The 19,600-nt window shown below is 35.3% G+C and overlaps 1 protein-coding gene across 7 annotated transcripts in view; it reads right to left on the reverse strand.

The window, feature by feature from the left end:
- Nucleotides 1–19,600, reverse strand: part of LOC111046016 (histone-lysine N-methyltransferase MECOM-like) — a 136,233-nt gene that overhangs the window by 51,946 nt on the left and 64,687 nt on the right. For 5 of the 7 annotated variants that reach the window (XM_039423018.1, XM_039422988.1, XM_039423011.1 and 2 more), the window contains exon 3: nucleotides 2,323–2,597. In XM_039423018.1, the coding sequence (XP_039278952.1) occupies nucleotides 2,323–2,597 (275 nt within the window). Of the gene's footprint in view, nucleotides 1–2,322; nucleotides 2,598–12,216; nucleotides 12,465–19,600 lie in introns of those variants that run through there. The other 2 variants (XM_039423004.1, XM_039423023.1) reach the window with 2 other exon arrangements.

Consider the following 19,600-nt stretch of genomic DNA (forward strand, 5'->3'; position numbering starts at 1 on the left):
GCACTATCCAACAGCTCTTAACAAGGAAGCCGAATGTGACAAAGTGAGTTGTGTGGCGCTGGCGCTAATGGCTGCTCGCGGTTTGCAGCGTTGAGTCAGCTTACTTCAAAAGGCGCTTCTTTCATGTGCACCCTCTTCACACGGCACGCGTGACTCTCTGGCAACTAAGTCAATTTACCCTCGATGTTGCTACTTGCAGTCAAGCAATCCAGTCCGCCCGGCCAAACTCATTTTTTATCTGTTAATCGAGTGTTAATAACGAGCACTCAGTAACAACGAGTCTTGTCATTATAACTGGAAAGATTAATGGTTGAATTTTTACTCAATTTTTGTTTTTTTTGTGGTGTGACAGACATATTGGTGAATGAAATTTATCAATTAATGTGCAAGAGCCAACTACGAAAAATATATGAGTTCCATTTAATGTGCATCTGTTATAGTTGCGAAATAATCAGTCATGGAACTACAGATTTGACTTTGCTAAATTCGATCACCAAATTAATTAATTATAATTGAATGAGGAAATGTAATATAATGAATGTGAATAGAAATTTAAGTTTAATGAATAGATGGAATGTGAAGTAACAGCAATAGAGTTATTCAATGAGGATAAAAGCTTATTTTATTCTAGTAGCAGGAATCCATATTGGTCATTGATTCCATTGTATCAAATATGTGAAAGCAGTATTTGAGAATTTACAGAAATATGAAATATGACTAATGGAAAATTATTGAAGAAATTGTTCGGAATCAAATGCACTATAATTTTAAAACAGGGAAAATAGAGATCAACGGTTTGATGAATTGAAGTTTGATCTGCAACGATGAGAACAAGGAAAGGATTGTTTTCTAAAAATATACTTTTTCGATGTACAAATTTTAAATAATAACATTTAACTAAAATTAAGGTAGAACTATCTCTAACAGACTACTCAGTATCTCGGTGCAGTTCATAGATCGCTCATACATATTGATAAGGGTGCTCAATTATACAAGATTAATTCGAGGTAAGCTTTTGTGGCTGTTGTTTGCATGCGCGAGGGCTACTCAGACGTTTCTCACTCACTACGACAGTCTCCCTCTCTCGTCTGCTGTGTTTACAATCGTGCTCTCTCTCCCACAAAACTTAGCCTTCTCTTTCTCTATTCAACACTCGCAATCCCTCATACGCTCTCTCAAACGTTCGTTCTCTCTCTTACTCTTGCCCAAGGCTCTTTTCGACCCCCTGTTTTCATAACCTACTCGCTACTGTAACTCATCCCATGATTTCGTATTAAAATTTCAACAAATGACAATAACCAGTTTATTGCCTTTAATCATCGGATCGTCATAATGAATAATTGATAAGTAGACGCATCACTGCTCTTGCAAGCGTTCCTCACATACAGCGTTGATAATAATTTCCGTTCTTTGGGTTATTTCTGTTCTAGCTCACAATTTAATTAATATGTTGTGATATGTGCTTCTATTTTATAGACTGCAGACAACAATATTATTATTCACAATTCAAATATAGTTGTTGTATTGATTAACATTCATGAATGAAGAATTTGAATTGGAAAAAAACAATTGGAGAATCGTGAATAACAGAATTATAGAAGCGTGAATCTCATTCTCAACCCTAAAATTTTACCCAGTGAGTGAGCGATTTAATGGTTTTGAAAGCCCCGGCTCCATACAATTCAGTAAGTTAGTATGAGGATAAGTGCAATGTATATAAGTTATTCCTCAACTGGTATTTTTGTTGTGTAGTACCACTGTACGAAATTTATTGATAGTAAGGAAATATTCAATTTAATTTAAAATACGATAGACAACAATTCTTATAATGAATCTGAGATGAATCATAAATTGTTACACAAACAATAAGAAGGATAAGCCGAAGGGGCATTTTTCTAATTAAGTTCATAAAAAGGAAATGCTGACTTGATATTTTTATCTAGTAGACAGTAGAGGATAGCTGGATATGGATTTGGGATGATTGAGTCTGCATTCATGCGGAATTTTGTGTTAGATGCAAATCACCAGGAAGTAATTTCTAATTTTATCATTTTGAATTAGGAGGACTGGTTCTACACATACAGTAGTCATTGTAAGCATTGTATTTTGTGTATTAAACATTTAAAATCATAGGTTTCCAATAATTTTTAATAAAGTAACCCATACAAATGAAGTGATTTTTTGTGTTTTAACTATTTGGGATTTTACTTTCACAGATAGGAGATTGACCACTGAACAAACCACTTGCCAACTTTCCATAAAGGTTTGTGAATGAATGATTCATGCTGAAGTGAGCAATAGTAAAGATGTTGGTACACTCACCGTCCAGGCAAACCTCTGGTCGATAGGCTTGTTGAGCCACTTGCCTTGGAAGGGCCCGTAGCGGGAGCGGTCTGCCAAGGGGGAGCGAGTCCACACTCCGTCACTTCTCAGCTCAAGCTCCTTGGGTAGCAGGACTCTCGCTCTCTCTCTGTCCTGTTCATCTGCCTTCTCCCGTTCCCGTTCCTGTTCCTGTTCCTGATCCTGCTCCAAGTCCAAATCCACCTCATCGCCGCTCTCGTTCCCCACCTCTATTTCGCCTCCATCTTCACTGCTTCCTACCGACAGAGCAACAGCAAGCACATCGTCAAATTTAATTATTATTAAATGATTCGATTTTTCTTGAAAAGAATGGAATGATTGTTACGTTATTGCTGAGATCAGAAACCACATTAGTAAATTTTTTTTCAAAATGGAGTTTATGATGGACAGTAGAAACACATGTGCTTTCTGCCCTCATCGTGATTCGTGAGACTGTTTTACCATAGAGGAAAGATAATATGAGTAGATATCCCATGGTATTGGTAGTTTATGTTCCAAATTTCAAACCGATTTTTGTTAACTCAAGCCGATAACTGTCAACTATTGTCTATTTTTACAGTTTTGGAAGGGTGAGAGTGTAAAAACGGCACAGTATGAGAGACTATAAGCGTCACATAGCATCACCAGAAACAACTACTAGGACTATTGGCTTGAGTTAACATTGAAAATTGGAACATAAACGCCCTGCACCATGGGATATCTTCCTGTGCTATCTTTTCTCTATGGAATTACTTGGTCGAGAATGAATCTGACTGATATTTCTGATCCCAGTTATGAAGTTTCTATTGTACTGTAATTTCCATAGTGAAATCCATTTTAAAGAAAATTGACTTATGTGATCTCTGATATCAGATATTCTTTGTTCACGTATCAAGGTTTGGAGAGTAATGTTTACCTAACCACTTGATCACTTAAAAGCTGCAGACATACAAATATTATTATTATTATATTCACAAGAGTAAACTGTTAACTTCAAAATTATGTCAGGAAGAAAGTTTTTAGTTCATTCGAATTTTTTTGAAACCCAGAATGAAGTCATATTTTTTGAGTAGGAATGTTTTCTATTAATTGTTACATGACTTCACTATCTTCATGAAAGCTTATTCAAGCACTTCCAATCTAATTGGTGAATCAGATCGATGCATTTGACACATACGTTTGTCATGAGCCTCCAGATTTCTCTTCTAAGAAATAATGAAATACTGAATATTTGAAATTACTAAGAATTTAGTAATTCTTACTGAAGAATTTAATATCTATATGACTCGAACATTTTCCAAGATAAAAATGAGTTCAACAAGACTTGAAAATGCCCAATGGGTTCTATATAAGGATTGAAATTTATTGTGACTGTGCATCGATAATTTGACTCAAAGCCGACAATTAAGATAATTTCAAAAATTGAAGCTGGTTTTATAATTTTTCACAGTGTCATATTTCGTAGCTAAAATTCTATCTAAATTCTAGCTAATTGTAGCTTAATTCCGTGTCATGCTAAATTCTAGTAAAATCCAGAATCTGATGAGAAAGTCTAGTAGTGGATGTGTTTGTGAGTTTGGAGCAGGAGATGGAATTTTTCTCTTTTTCTTTCTCTCTTTTCTCTTATCATTTTCAGATTAATTAGCTGACTTACAATGCACCGAGATAAATGAGCGACAATCTGTTGTGGTTCAACGCTTCCTGATATTTTTGGACACAGTTTTATTTCTCATGATCTTGCTCCAGTTGCCTGGTTTGAAATCCTTCTCACTCTTCTGATTTCCTGTTACTCTTTCACTCTTTCACTCTTATTCAAGTAAGTTATATTGAAAATAAATCTTCAACACAATCTTTCTCTGAATATCACCTTTTCACCTCAATCGGAAGTCAGTATCAATATTTAGGTTTGAAATAATTCAAATGATAATTGGAGCCGTTATTACAACTATATGGAGAAGAATGATATAGATTCAACAAAAAAATCAAATTATCGACTCTTTGTTCATTCATACAAGAAGTACATCATCAAAATGATAGGAAGAGGAAAAATAAGGTAACCTTGTGTTATTCCTCTCCCACATTTAGATAAGGTTACACATAGTCCGAGATAGGTTGAGTCTTTCAGTTATCACTTCACAAAAATTTTCAGTTCTCAATTATTTTCACAAAGTAGATTTCAAATTTAGGTGGTACAAAACCAAACATAGGAGAAATATTTCACATTATCACTAAAATAAGAAATATCCTTACATTAAAGAAATAATTTGGAAGAAATATCATATTCACAAATAAATAACATTGTACGACAAACACTGATTCATTAATTTACATATTAAATTCTCAATCTTCTTAAATCTGAAATATTGATGACAATTCCTTCCAACTGAATAACAAATATCCGAATTGGAGAAATATCATATTCTATCTTCAGTTTGTTGTACCTTCTTTCAAGTTAGTTGCATTGCAAGTGGATCATGGTTGACTAGCTCCGACTACAACACCATACAACATTACTATTATTTTTGTTTTTACGGTAAAATATTATCTCCAGTCTCCAGGAATGTCCGAGGATGTTGTGAGGATTAGAGCAAGAGCAAGAATGTCGCTGTTCTCTAGGGATGACTCTTATGTTTACTTTGGATGTAACAACCCTTAGATAAGGGTTGTGTACTGGTTAAATAAGATGAGCCGTAAAAATTGATAGCGGTCCTCAACAGAACAGCTTATCGCAGTGCATTCGGATGCATGTATTTAAGTTGTTTTTAACACTGTAATAAACATTAATCTAGAGGTCCGGATGTCGGGTATCTATTTGTTGAGTGAACAGCATCCCTACGACCTACAACAATGTTTGCTGGTCCGACTTCAGATGAGAATAGACCCATCATGATGGGTCAAAAGAGAAAATTGTGAGAGACTAAACATTTTGAAATTTCATTAATGAATTCAGGGATTTGATCTATTCATTTATTTAGAGATAACAGATTATTCCCCACGTGACTCTTCATTTACAGTTTATAGTATCATTTCTCACACAGTAAATCAAATTAAAAAGTCTACATCTTCTAATAACATTACTAACACTATATAACACTATAAAAATATCGATAATTGTTACAACAATATACTTGTGAACGATTTACATAACTCTCTTACATATGAAGCAAAGGTAGCAAAACTAGACGAACCAGCTCAACTTCCAAACGATTCAATTCATCAGTATTGAAAATTTAAATTGTTCTGAGTTGCACTGAGACTTCTGAACTACTTTTGAACTACTGGAACCCTGAACTTGGCATTGACGTGAATCTAAATATAACAGTCACATGTAGGAAATGATGTTTGAATTTGCTTTCTTGTGAAAATATATGTATTCATAACATATTTTCGAGTGATTGCTATAAATTGCGATTGACTCTCATAGCCGAATTCCACCTGTGTAGTAAGGCTACAGGAAATAATTTTTTTGAAAGAAACAAGAACGATAACCTAGCCACATACATGATGATAAGGACTTTGATACTGGAATTATTGTTATCCCGCTAAACCAACTACGAAGTGGTCGATTTTCCAATGAATATTGTTCTCTCAGATTTGCTGTTATTCCAGCATTAGCCTTAACATCACGTCACGTCATCAAACTGTGCAGCAACACAGTAGAAAGAAATCAATTTTGGAGCGAACAATGATGAATATTGCAACGTGATTTGCAATTTCATCACTGTATGTTGAACGTATTCACATATAAATGCTGAAATTAAGGCCGTATGATAATATAGAATGGCAGATAATTAACGTTGACAATTGATAATTGGAGATGAATAAATAATGACGCAGCTAGACATCTTCTAAACGGGAGCTCGTCGATAATTAATGGCGGTTGCCCCTATGCCAGCCAAGTTCTGCAAATTACGTGGTCTGCAAATTTGCAACGTTGACCATTGTCATGAAATGGTGGTGGGGGAGAGATGTGTTCTAGAATATTGTGGGGGGCCGGATTGAGATGAAGAAGGTAAATTAATCTGAAACATTTGTCGGCTATCATCTCGGAGGTGGTTTGGGGCTTGTTGTTTTTGAGACGAAAGGATCGGGTCCCTTTTTGTTGTTGCTCGCCCCTCCACGTGCGAGCATGTCTTTGTCCTTCAGTTACTACAAAGAGGCAAGCGATAATTAACGGTAATGAACCGAATTGAAAGTCAATAAGCTGAACGCGCGCACGGGGAGGGCAGTAAACATAGTTTATTAATTAAACTAAAATAGCAATAGTGGCAGGGCAGTCAGGCAAACAGTAGCCTGCTGCCAAATCGCCGCCTCCGCCGCCTCCGCCGCCTCCACTGCCTCCGTCAAAGGAGGTGTTGTCGGGCATTACGCCGCTGATTGTCAATATTTTAACGCAATACACCTTTTGTGCGCGATCGCTTTCAGCTTTGTTTCGTCGTCGCATGCGGCATGCGATTTCAGTTCGATCCAAAATTACAAACTAAGCCCTAATTAATTTCTCCATAATGGAGTTTACCTAATAACCATAGTAATCTTCCTGACTTAACATGATTGCGCATGCTCAATTGAACAGCATGCTACTTGGTCTTGTTAGTTTCAACAATACTTCTCCCTTCTATATCTACAGACCTCGCCAAGCACCTCATAATAATATAAGCACCTAGCTCATCCAAGCTCTCTTGATTGGATACTCTCAGAGAACTTTTATGAACTGATAATACAAAATGATTGATTCTAAAACTCTTAACCTTTTCTTATTCAAGCACAAGCTCAGTATTTAATACATAACTAGCCCAATTCAAAATAAGTTTTATGCTTATTTTACTAATGAAAAACATTTTTGTTAGAAGAAGATTTTCATCACAAAATCGTTCCTATTATAAAACTTCGTTCATTTATAATGTTATATTTTTTCTCTATAGGTCTAATGTATTTCATGTTATTTTTTCTCTCATATAATAGCTGTATTATATTACTTTTCCCAATTTCATATAATTCATCTCCATCTGTTTCATGAATCACTGTCAAAAGAAACTACTTTGCTTTTAAAAGCTTACCAGAGAGTCGAATCAAAGTTTAGGAGTTGTCAAACCAATTATAATACATTGAACAAAAAATAAAAAAGGAAATATGTTGATAGAAATGATTTTGACCAAGTAACTACTTGATAATTCACGATAAAAAGTTGAGAGCTATTCTCGGCCCAATCTTCGATGTCATTATTTGTTTGCGAGAGTTAAGAAGAGGGCTACGATGAAGAGTTTGCACATGAAACCTTTGAATGCAATAATCGCGCCTTTTTAACTTCCAGGTGCGATTCTGTTTGCTGAAGAAGAGGGATGATCACCACCCTCTTCGGCTTCCTGTCTTTGCAAAGGCCCAACTCAACAAAGCTAGTCATCTGACAATTCAATCTCAAACTAGAAAACTTAACAAATGGGTCTGCATCGTCAGGCCAGCACGCTTCTATCCACGTTCCATTTGTCAACTGAATGAAAAATCAAATTTATTGATTTTGATTGAGTGAGGATTTAGGAAAAACATTTTCCTAATTGTGTGTATCTTGTAGGAATCAATTTCAAAGAAAGAGAAGATGAATGGAGGTAATATCAATAAGAGTATCTCTAATCTACGAAACAACTTGATCTTGTAATATTATAAAACAATCCTCCACGCTCATTTATATTCATAAAACTTATGACTAAATGATACAAAAAGATGTGTAAAACAGAAGAAAACTGAAATTCATCATATCCCATTTTTGTGAACAGTAATAAGAGTAATATTTTTTGAATTGAATTGAATTCTTTACAAAGAAATGAATGTTATTAAAAATAATGAATACCGCTGGTTGCGAATAGAAATTGATACGATCAATTTGGTAATCTCTTTTGAGATTTGTAAAAGAATCAATGAAGCAGTAGGGCAATGATCACTCAATTCAAAATAAGTTCCACACTTCTTTTGCTGAAGAATGAATCATCCAACATGATCATTAAAGCATGAAACATTCTTCTCAGACGACAAAGATTTTGCTATCATTAAAAATGTGATATAAGCTAGAGCTTATTCGTTTCCGAAGCTTACGCAGTGGCAAAAATACGAGGTACATTTCTCCCGATATAACCGACACGATAACAATAAATAAGAAGCGCCGATAATAGGACAAGCTGCTCTGAGCTGTTGGAGTGAGACAGAGATATTGTGCTTGTCATTTGAGTGGCACTATTTTCGAAGGGTACTCGCGCATTATCCGCGCTCCGGCTTTGGGAACATGTCCAGCCCATTACCAGTGACCTGCTCGCCACCATAAACTCTATCTGCCTCTGCCAAACCGCAGATAATCCCTATTTTTCGCCCGGCAACCTTGTACTCTGCGCAAATCATTGCTCACCAAACCACCACCTCCCTCCATTATTTCCTCTTGAAAAAACAGTTCGAAGCTCTTATGGAATGACATTGGAGAAACATTTGATAGATCAAAAGATTGAACACTCTATCCAATATAATTGAGATGCAATATAGTCATCATCTAGATCATTTGTGACGTACGTCACAAATTTCCTTCTTCCTAATTGTTTGTAGAGATCTTGTAGATATCAATTCATAAGAAATACATCAGTATAGAGTATCTAAGCATCAATATGTTTCAGAAACGAAAATTACTCTCATTTAATTGAAGTAATTCATTTAGAAGAAATGAAATACAGTCTGTGGTATTCTTTACTCACAATAGTTATCAAATCAAATGAAGAGGCACGACTAATAAATGGAAAATAAAATACTTCTCCTATAGTATTCAAGAGAGTTTTCTAAATACTACGAGAAAATTGAAATACTTTTTTACTATTTGAGAGGGTTTTCTAAATACTCGTATTTTGGGAGATATAATAATATGCTCAATAGTTGAAGGTTGCTAATTGAGTGCATGCTATAGTATGAGTTCAAATAATTGATTATATCCAGAACTATCAAGGAAAATATATACTTCTATATATCATGAAGATATTGATATTATATGGCCAAATTTTTACAGTGGCCTAATGAATTCTGCGCAAACAAAATGCCAAACACTTTCTGCAATAATCATGGAAAACTCTATTATTTTATGAATTTAAACACCAGAGTGCACTTGTTGAACAATGATCCAAATATCAAATATCGATGATTAACATTGGAACAACTGATATTTCACTGAAAAGAGTTGAGTTGTATAATATTAATCGCAGACTGCGGTGGCCCAGTCAGATGGAGACAAGATGTAAACGCGGCTCGGTTACGGCAGTCAAAATAAGAACTAATCAAACAAATCGTGACAATCCACAGTTGGTGGGCGGCAGGTTGCAGAAATTTCTCCTTGATTTGCAGGTGTAAAATAGATAACGCTCTGTTACATTGTACAAGCGAATAAGGATGCCAACAAGTTTCTAGATTGAGAGGCGTGCGTATGGTGCAACAAAGTAACACCATACTATTTTATCGTATTATATTAAGCGAGCAATTTCTGTATTTATATATCTGGTTATTTTTATATCTCTGGTTATTTTTATATCTGGCTATTTTTATATCTGGTTATTTATGTTTTACTGATCTCGAAAACGGCTCTAACGATTTTCACGAAATTTGGAACATAGTAGGTTTCTGATATAAAGATTCGATTGCACTAGGTCTCATTCCTTGGAAAACTTGCTGAACGACATTAAAAGGATAATTCATCCTTGGAAAACCGATGATAATTTCGTAGTCTCTCGATAACAGAAGATGCGTGTGCTTGTGTGGGAGAGAGACAGAATTATTTCCAGCTGTGTAATCATAACCAATCAGTGAGAAATTTTATCTTGCTAGACAATTCAATCGTTTGTAAAGAAAATTGAACCTGAATTTGAACCAAAATTCGGGAAAGAAACAGTTTTGGGCTGTGCCTGTTAGTACTTCCGCAATCATTTTAAAGAATTGTGATCGGTTTATCAAAAGTCAATAAATAAATAACGAGCGAAGCTCGGTGCCCTGATATTATATTTTGAAACTAAGAATTAAAATACTCTCTTTTTATACTAAAGTTTCTTTATTCTATTCGGTAGCAAATAGGAGAGCTTCACACTTAGTCAGAATGGATAACCTAATGAGGTGATGTTTCTAAACCAACAAGTGACATAACTGATAAATGAAAGATGCTTCAGCCATCAAATGAAAGATGCTGAGTTTTGAAGCGTTTAAGTTTGCAGTAATATTTCTATCTAGAGAAATGAAATATAAATCTCGACAAGAACTGAGCATAATATAAACACAGTCAGTGTTTTGTTTGGGTTTAAGGTTGAACTTGAAATTATATCACGGTTTAGAGAGACATTTCCTTTTGTTGGAATATCATTTTTTACAGGATTAAGCTTTTAATCTAAATGTCGAAGACGTCTTATCAAGATTCTATCTAAAGTCTATTCCATCTTTTAACATTCTCCTCTGCATAATCTATTACATAAAACAAACAACCGTTCTTGATTTATCCATCCTATTTGATTACTTTCTTGTATAATAATTTAAACTGTGCTTCAGTTGAATTTATAATTTCAAACAATATGAAAGTACCTACTTATTATTTCTAATTGGACTATCAGTTAAATTTTCCGTAATCTGTGATCACAGTTGTAATGAGATAACATGATGAAATTATTCAACAGACATTCAATAATTATTCTAATTTGGTGGACTGGATGAGGAATTGCCAAGTAGAGTAGTCTTTCATTAATAGAGGGTGGGAACGGTTTACTATTCAATGATACATTTCATATTCTCAGTGATTCTGGAAACTATCATGCACATAATTCACTGCGATTCTATTTAATGAGGGAGATAAGAGAGGAGAAATCGGTCGAGAATCTCATCGTTATTGCTTACAAGTTATGATATGATAATATAAGATATGATAATGATTATTCGAAAGAAAGCTATAGAAAATGAGAGATAGCTCTTGTAAAGTATGAAATGTGAAACGTTTTGTGATATAGATTTGTGTTTGTGCAATCTCATACATGAATTCATGTTTTCGAATCCTTCCAGATTTGAGTTATTCGATAGTAAGATTTATTAAACAACAGTATTACAAATTGAGTAGGGTGAGATTCAATTGTTATATAATTAGATAACAAATAAGATCGGGATCATACTTTGCTAGAGTGATCCTTATGATCAAATCTAAAAAAGAAGTGATGAACAAGCTACTATTCCAGAGAAAAAGTAAACAATAATAGGATTCTCCACCTGTTGAAGTTTGAAGCAATGAGTGGATGAAGAGAAGGAATTAATTAATAGTTTTGAGATCGGTTTCTAAGGAGACGATAGATAAATCAGGAGGCTATAGTGACTTCAGAATTTGAATAATCATTTTTGGAGTTGGACTGTAGTACCAGTTGTTGGGATGAAAGATGAATGAGATGTGGGATGCAAGTCTGTTCCTATAGTCTGCTAGAATTAATAGTCGCCAAGAAGCTAGGGAAAACTGTATATAACATTACAGTCTACAGATATCAAATTCCAAGATGTGTTATTATGATGGAATTGCAGGATGTATAGTATTTCAGAAATTCTTCATCGATGTTTAATGTTATATTCAGCTAGTGAAAAGTTTAAAAATTCCAAATTTGAAACAAGTTTTCAAATTTAGTACAACAATAAATATTTAAAAAAATATGGAATCATATTTGAAACTCTACAAGGGTCAATGGTCCGTGAAGTGTGTCGAAAAATGTCGAATTTTGAGTATTTCAAAATAGAACTCTAATAACCTGAGCTATTATTAATATCAGTCATCCTACTCACAACTAAATGTTATTCCATGGTTCCATGGATGGTTAAGTATTGATCAACACTGTCACTCACCAGGCATGTCTAGATATATAATGTCTTGTAAATCAGAATGTGAGTTGAAGATTGAGAGTCACTGATTGTTGATGAGATGAGCAAAGGCAGGATGATGTGGTGAGGAAGGCTGGAGCCCGGAAGAGAGCACAGCTAGCATAGTCCGGGGTGGCCACCGACCAAGGTAACAGAGATAACGCACTGATAAGGGATGACCACGGCAGCTGATGGGGAAGATGTGCTGAGGATGGCTTGCAAGCGACTGGCAATAACGCCACGCAGTCTCGCTCGCGACCCAACTAGGGGCGGGATTGCTTTGGCGGGGCGGAGCCTGCATCCCCTCCACGGATCACTCTCGCCCCTGGACCACTGATCGCTCTCTTCATCCTTCAACCCTGTCTCTTCCTTCGATCATCCATCCGTCGTCCAAGGTCTCACTTGTGCCCGCCGCCGCACAATCGATTCATCTTTATCCTTCTTCCTTCCCCCTTCCTCCTTAACATCTCTATTTCCTTATCCAACCGAGATCCTCTCTTTGAAAGAACAACAAACAATCTTCCCAATCTATTGAAACAGTGAGAAACTGTTGCTCGTATCAATCATAATTAATTATGCTAATAATCCTAATCTATCCTGAAATCTCTGCTGACTTTTTGGGTTTAGTGGAGGAAAGGACTTTTATTCCTCAACTTCGCCCACAACACTCTTGTAATATTTTAAAGTGTGATCAATAAAGGTAATTATCTATCTATCTATCTGACTGCTCTATGAGAAAGATGTGCTTAGAATGGCTTATCAATGTTACAAATTCCAATTTATGGCAGACGATGAGTTAAATTAAATTTCAAGTATGATGCAATTTACCTTACTATGGTTTCAAGTCAGCTGGCTCAAGATCTCCTCGACAATGTATTGTTAGTTTCAACTCTTTCGATTTCTCGCTGACACGAAACCCAGAAAATCCTTTGATTGGGATAGTATAGTCATTCTGGTTGGCGTCTTCACGAGAAATTGTTAAGAGTGAAAACAGCCATTGAGTTGCATAAGGGACTCTCGGAATGATAGATATTCCTGTACAATTAATTACAGTAGATTCAGGATTAAATTGAATGGAGATTAATTGATTAGATAGCTCTTCATGGATTGGAACAGATTAGATATTCATTTATTCGTCTATTAATACAATCACAAATGATATAGCAATGACTGGGAGAGATCAACAGCTTCTATATGGAGTTTCACACTGATAAAAACAATGAATAAATGCAATAACAGTTTGTCTCCAGTTGAGCTACAATTCCAAAAATACGCTCCAAAATCCAGAACTGAGATGTATGCATATTGATTGATCTAATTCAAATCTGAAACCAGATAGAATAGACCATTCCAATAGATTCTTGTTTAAGAGAATGTCAAAGGGTTTCTTGATTGTAAACAATATTTCTTAATTTTCGACTCACAAAGAGCTACTTGGACTCCAGAATAACAAAAATCATAGTCTTATCTGGTTTAGCATTTCATTATTGAGAGGAAAAATATTCCTCGCAGAAAAGGTATTGAGAATCGAGTAACGGACAATTCAAGACCTCTTGAACCCCTCTGTTTTATCACGCATTTTTGTCATGGAAAATAAACAGACGAGAATGCTCTTAGCTAGCATAACACTACTCCAATACACCCCCTTTAGTCATTCGGATCCTTCTGTCATAATGAGTGGACCCTCCTTCTCATTCGCCAACCGACCGACGCGGATCTGCTCACTCGTAATAAACTACTTGGACTATTGAACCCCTCCCCCCGTCCAACACTAGTCCACTCATCTACGCGTCAATCACTCCCAATAGGTGCTTTCTTTTCTTCACCGACCGCCGTGTGTGGAAACCCAGTTCCTTCACAACCAAAGTCAATCCATGCTTCATTCCCTCCCTCCATCACTAAACTCAACCGGTGAAATGATGCTCAAGATTCAACATTCAAACCTCTCCCCAAGTAGAGAGATCATTCCCCATATCTATTGTCTGTCAGCAGAGGCATCATACAACAAGAACTGATGCTCGAGTGTTTTCGGATCATAGTTTTTGTACTTGAATTATGGTTCCTAATACAAGCTTGTCGCATTGTCCTCCGGAATCTGACGGTTAAAAAATATAATTATTGGGAAATGAATCTTCAAAGAAGCCTTGGAATAAAATTGATTTCAGAGGGAACATGAGCTCTTCCAATATTTAACTAGAATAAATCCTGTGATATAAGAAAACTGATAGTAACAGTGTATAAATGCAACAAGTTGTATTTGTAAGTTGAATTTCATTGATGAATGATAATCATTATTGAGGGAGGGATTTTATTAAGGACGATAATGTCGAGTTTGAATAGCTTAACGATTTTCACAAGCAAATATTGCTTCTGCTTCTCAAAAGGTAGTAGAACTATATCATTTGGAACCAAAAAACATCGGAGTAAAATCGTAATACAATTTGATATTGAAAGCTACCATGATAAGCAAGATGTAGAATAAAATCCAATGAGATAAATAACCAGTTGAATACCGGAGGGAATTGATTGATTGTTCATGGTTGGAGTAGATGACCTGATATTTGATCACGAGTAGTGTATTTTTCACCAATTCAAATATGATCATATCAAATGTTTAGATCATAATTATTCGATTTTGGATAAATTCTCTCAATCTATTCTCTGAATGAAGATGGAACAAATCATTGAGGAAAATCTACCTTTCCTGTGAATTGTTTCTTATAAAATTTCCATCAGATGTTGTTTCCAACTGCTAAGAAATTCAAAAATCTAATCATTCCTTAATTGGTGAAGATCTACGAATCTAGTTTTTCTACTGATCTACGCTATTTTTCAAGTTTCAATAATGATGAAGAAAACTTTTTCCAAATATTAGTGTTAGAGATTGTTTCAAACACAGGCCTACTCAGGAAATTTAGATGAACTGTAACTGTCTTTGGTTGATGGAGTTCTCCAATCTGAATTTAACTGTAACCTTTCGCAGATATCAGTAATGTTGAATTGTATTCATGATAAAATAGGGAAGAGTGGGAGGTTTCACGTAGTGCTGAGGTTTTGTGTTGTAACGAAGCAAGGATGAGAGGAGAAGACTTGGCTGGGCGGAGACATATGTATGGATCGGATTCGCCACTGTTCTGCCAGAAGAAAGGCTTCGGCTAGATAGCTGAGCTCAGCAGGTGGAGGAAGGGGTGAGCGGAGGCATGGGAGAGGGGAGGGGAAGTGATAAGGAAGAGGAATGGATAGCCTCAGAGCGCAGGTCATTCCCATTCGGAGAAAAGATTGTGCGATCGCTATCACGTCGCGGTGGAAAAGCATCAAGAGGAATGGCCACGATAGAGGGAGCACAACGAAGCAGAGACAGAAACATGGCCAGATAGATAAGAGTGAGTGAGCGAAATGTAATGGTTGTGCGGAAGGAGATAACATAAAGCGAGGAGCTGCTCGGAATTGTAAACTTATTTAAAAGTGGTCTGGGGAAAGACGCACAAAGCATTGCGGAGGAAACTCGAGTAGTTTCATGGGTTTCCATCTGAGCTGAACCCAGCTCAACCCTCAGCCCGCAGCCCTCAGCCCTCAGTCCTCCTACTCCCCAAGGCACTCTGCACTCTGCTGCTATCAATACACAAACTGTGGCCGCTCGTATGCTACCTTATTACAATCTCATCTTATCTCGCAATTCCAACCTGAAATCCTAAGCAATTGAAGATATATATACTTCTACTATGGAATCTATTGCATTGTCGAGTGCAATGAACGTTATCCATTCTAAAATTATATTCTTGCAGATTATTGATAATTGTTTTCCTTCACTGCCAGCGTTTCTAGTTTCAATTATTAACATTCATAGTATGAGATCACATAATTTTCAATGAGTAAAGTATTGAATCAATCAAATTGACATGGGGTGAATTGTTCTTCTTTATATCAGACTTGTTGAAGTATTTGATTAATCATTTAATTGTTTTCTCTATTCGAAGTATCAACAGGAGACAATAGAGGCAACCTGGGAAGTTCTCAGGTAATGTCAAAGAAGATATAGGCAATCACTAAAAGAGGTTCTATCATAAACTGAAATCTGACTGTTTTGAGATTTGAGGACCCGTAACGTTGATAAATAGAACAGTTGGAGAGAAAAAAATTGCAATATTGTAGTAGTTCAACTTTTAGAAATTATTTATTTATTTATTGGATAGAGTAAACAATACAGTAGTCGGAAAAGAAAAAAAAACAGGCTATTGTAGGTTATGTTCATTTAAATTTATACGCTAAATCATCAACTTGAATATACAAATCGGAATAAAACAATCAAATTTAAATTTATATAGAATTTTATTAAATAATTTTAAATCAATTTAGTGTGAAAGTGTAATTCTGATTGAATTCCGTTGCCGATGGACATGTTGGTCTTTGGTTGACTCATATTTATCAGCAGGTGATCATACAAATCAGAATAAAACAATCAAATTTAAATTTATATAGAATTTTATTAAATAATTTTAAATTAATTTAGTGTGAAAGTGTAATTCTGATTGAATTCAGTTGCCGATGGACATGTTGGTCTTTGGTTGACTCATATTATCAGCAGGTGATCATACTAAAGCACTAAAGCGACGTTTGACCGTTGAGGGGGGGGGGAGGCAGCGTGCAGACGATCTCTTGGTTTTATTTCCAAGTTGAAAACAGAGTCGTTATTGTTGATGTAATTGTTCAGCTTCCGAGAGACGCACACATTATTATGAGAGAGTAAGGCAGGCGACTTTCCCATTCTTCTCTCTATTCTTTTTTCACATTCTACAGGATCATTTGGTCAACTCCATCTCACTCACACATGTGCATGCACTCACGTCCTGCCAATCCTCTTACCAGGCGATCTCTTAGGAGATTCTTCAAGGTCTGGAAAAAGGAAAACGATAATAGGAATGGACAGTGAGCTTTGCAGGGACAATAAACATTGAATTGACTTTGCTATCGGCCTGCAGTATCTTTAAAATCCATTCTCTCCGTTTGAGTTTTGTATAATGGGCAGAGGAGAGACGACTGAGGCTGTGGTGACTGAGGGCGCCTCTGGACAAGCCCTCATTTCTCTCACTCTATTTCTTTGTTTTCCTCTCTCTCTCTCCATTCTTACAATCATACTCTCTTTCTCCAGCTCCCTCCAGTGCGATTCAATTTCGCATCAGCGGACACCCGTTCTCCAACAGTTAAGTATTGCCAAAACGATCTTTTCGAGAATCCAATTTCAATCCAGATACCAAAGTGTAGAGCAGAACCAAAGCTCGGTATTTTATTCTTAGTTTGAAATGCTTTCTTGTCTGGTACCAAGTACGATAACAATGTAAAACTATCCAGGGTGAGATAAATCAGCATTTAAAATACAATGGTCATCCAAGTGACGTTTCCATTGAGAATGTGTCAACATGGGCAATTAAAAATCAACTTCCAAGACAGATGGACGTTCTTCAATATATTCAATTTTAATTTCCTCCACTGTAATGGAAGATAGATTACATAATTTTGATGTGATTTCCGTTGTAATTGAATTATCAATTGAACTTATTACTTTGCTAAGAGGGTATATTCATCAGTAGAATATTATTTCTTTCCAGATACTTGGGACTCATAACTTTCATTCACAAAGTAGTATTGTGATGTAGTGATCATGCTGAAATATAAAAAAGTATGAGAAAGTAGTATCATCAATCATCAATTTGAAAATAGTTCATGAAATAAATACCAAAGTTATGATTGACTCATTCAAGAAACAGTGAAAATGAATTATTTACTGGTGGCCTAGAAATAAATCCATCTTGACCAGAGAATTCTATCAGCTTGTAAACTTGACTATGATTGAGAAGAAAATGATACAGTAACTTTCCATTCAATTGAATGGATATCTATGACTCGCATGTTCACATGTTCACTTTAATCTGTTATGATCCATTAGATCATATCATTTCCACATTGATCTACTATGATCTAGTGACAATTTTTGACGTGTGAAGTTGAAGTAACTGTAAATAACTTTGAATTTCGTATGCTTTCATCTCAGTCGATAAATACATAAATAAGTTCTCAATTACTCTTAACTTTTCTCATTATTTCACACTTGAATTCATATAGTTCAAATAGTAGAGATTGATCCCTCCACCAATTCATACATTGGGAGAAAGTACGAGGAGAATGGAAATAATAAGAATAATCTGAAATGGTATCCAATTTTTTTGGTTGAAGCTTAAAGGCATAAGACTGACCCGATGTACTTCTCCATAAGTACATGATTGAGTGAATAGAAAACAACTATACAGACTACTTTGAGAATAAGAATAAGAATAACTTTGATATACATGTTTTCATAATAAAGCATTTGAAACACTCAACAGCTACTGTATTTATCAAGCTATCAACAATAATTGTTTACAGCACCATGTAAACAATACTAAGATTATATGTAAACAATTATATTATTATTATTATTATTGGGACAAAATTAGGGCAAAAGATATCATAAATAACATTTTCTATCTAAAGCTGATCCTGATGCATTTGATTAATAGGATAATTGAAACAAGAAAAATACCTCAGCGTCTAAAAATAACACATCTCAGACCAATTTTCAAGAATGGAACAAAGATAAATGTAGGTTCTTATAGGCCAATAGGATCAATCTCAGTAATTATGAAAATTCTAGAACATTTCATCTGTATGCAATTGAATTAATACCTGATTAATCAGAACATAATAAATGATGCTCAATATGGGTTTATTCCAAAAAAATCAACAATAGATTTATTAGAAAAACTAACAGAAAATATATTTGAAGCTTTAAATGACAATAAATTTGTCATAACTGTTGCAACAGATTTGACAAAAGTATATGATTTGGTTAATTATGAAATTATGTTACAAAAAATCAATAGAATAGGTATTCGTGGAAAGCTATTCAACTTGTTTGAAAACTATTTTGAGAATAGAAAAATACATGTTAGTATAGGTGAATTTATTAGTACCGATTATAATCAATCCTGTGGACTTATTCAGGGCAGCATTTTGTCTCCTGTTCTATTTAATCTGTATGTAAACGATCTAGCTAGTCTCAGTTTCAAAAGTAAGGTGCTGCAGTATGCAGATGACAACCTGCTATATATGACACACACTGATCTAAGAATGGGCATAAGATACATGCAAGAGGATCTCAGTTTGGCTAATAAATATTTTTTCAACAACGGTATCAAGATAAATTCACAGAAAACAAAGGTAATTATATTTAGAAATCCTAGAATTAACGTAGGTTTGTACAATTATAAATTAATTTGCCATAAAGCAGAATGTCTAAGATATCATGATTTAAGAAACACATGCGGGTGTCAGG

This window comes from Nilaparvata lugens, chromosome 1 (assembly GCF_014356525.2).
Source record: "Nilaparvata lugens isolate BPH chromosome 1, ASM1435652v1, whole genome shotgun sequence".
Classification (NCBI taxonomy): domain Eukaryota; kingdom Metazoa; phylum Arthropoda; class Insecta; order Hemiptera; family Delphacidae; genus Nilaparvata; species Nilaparvata lugens.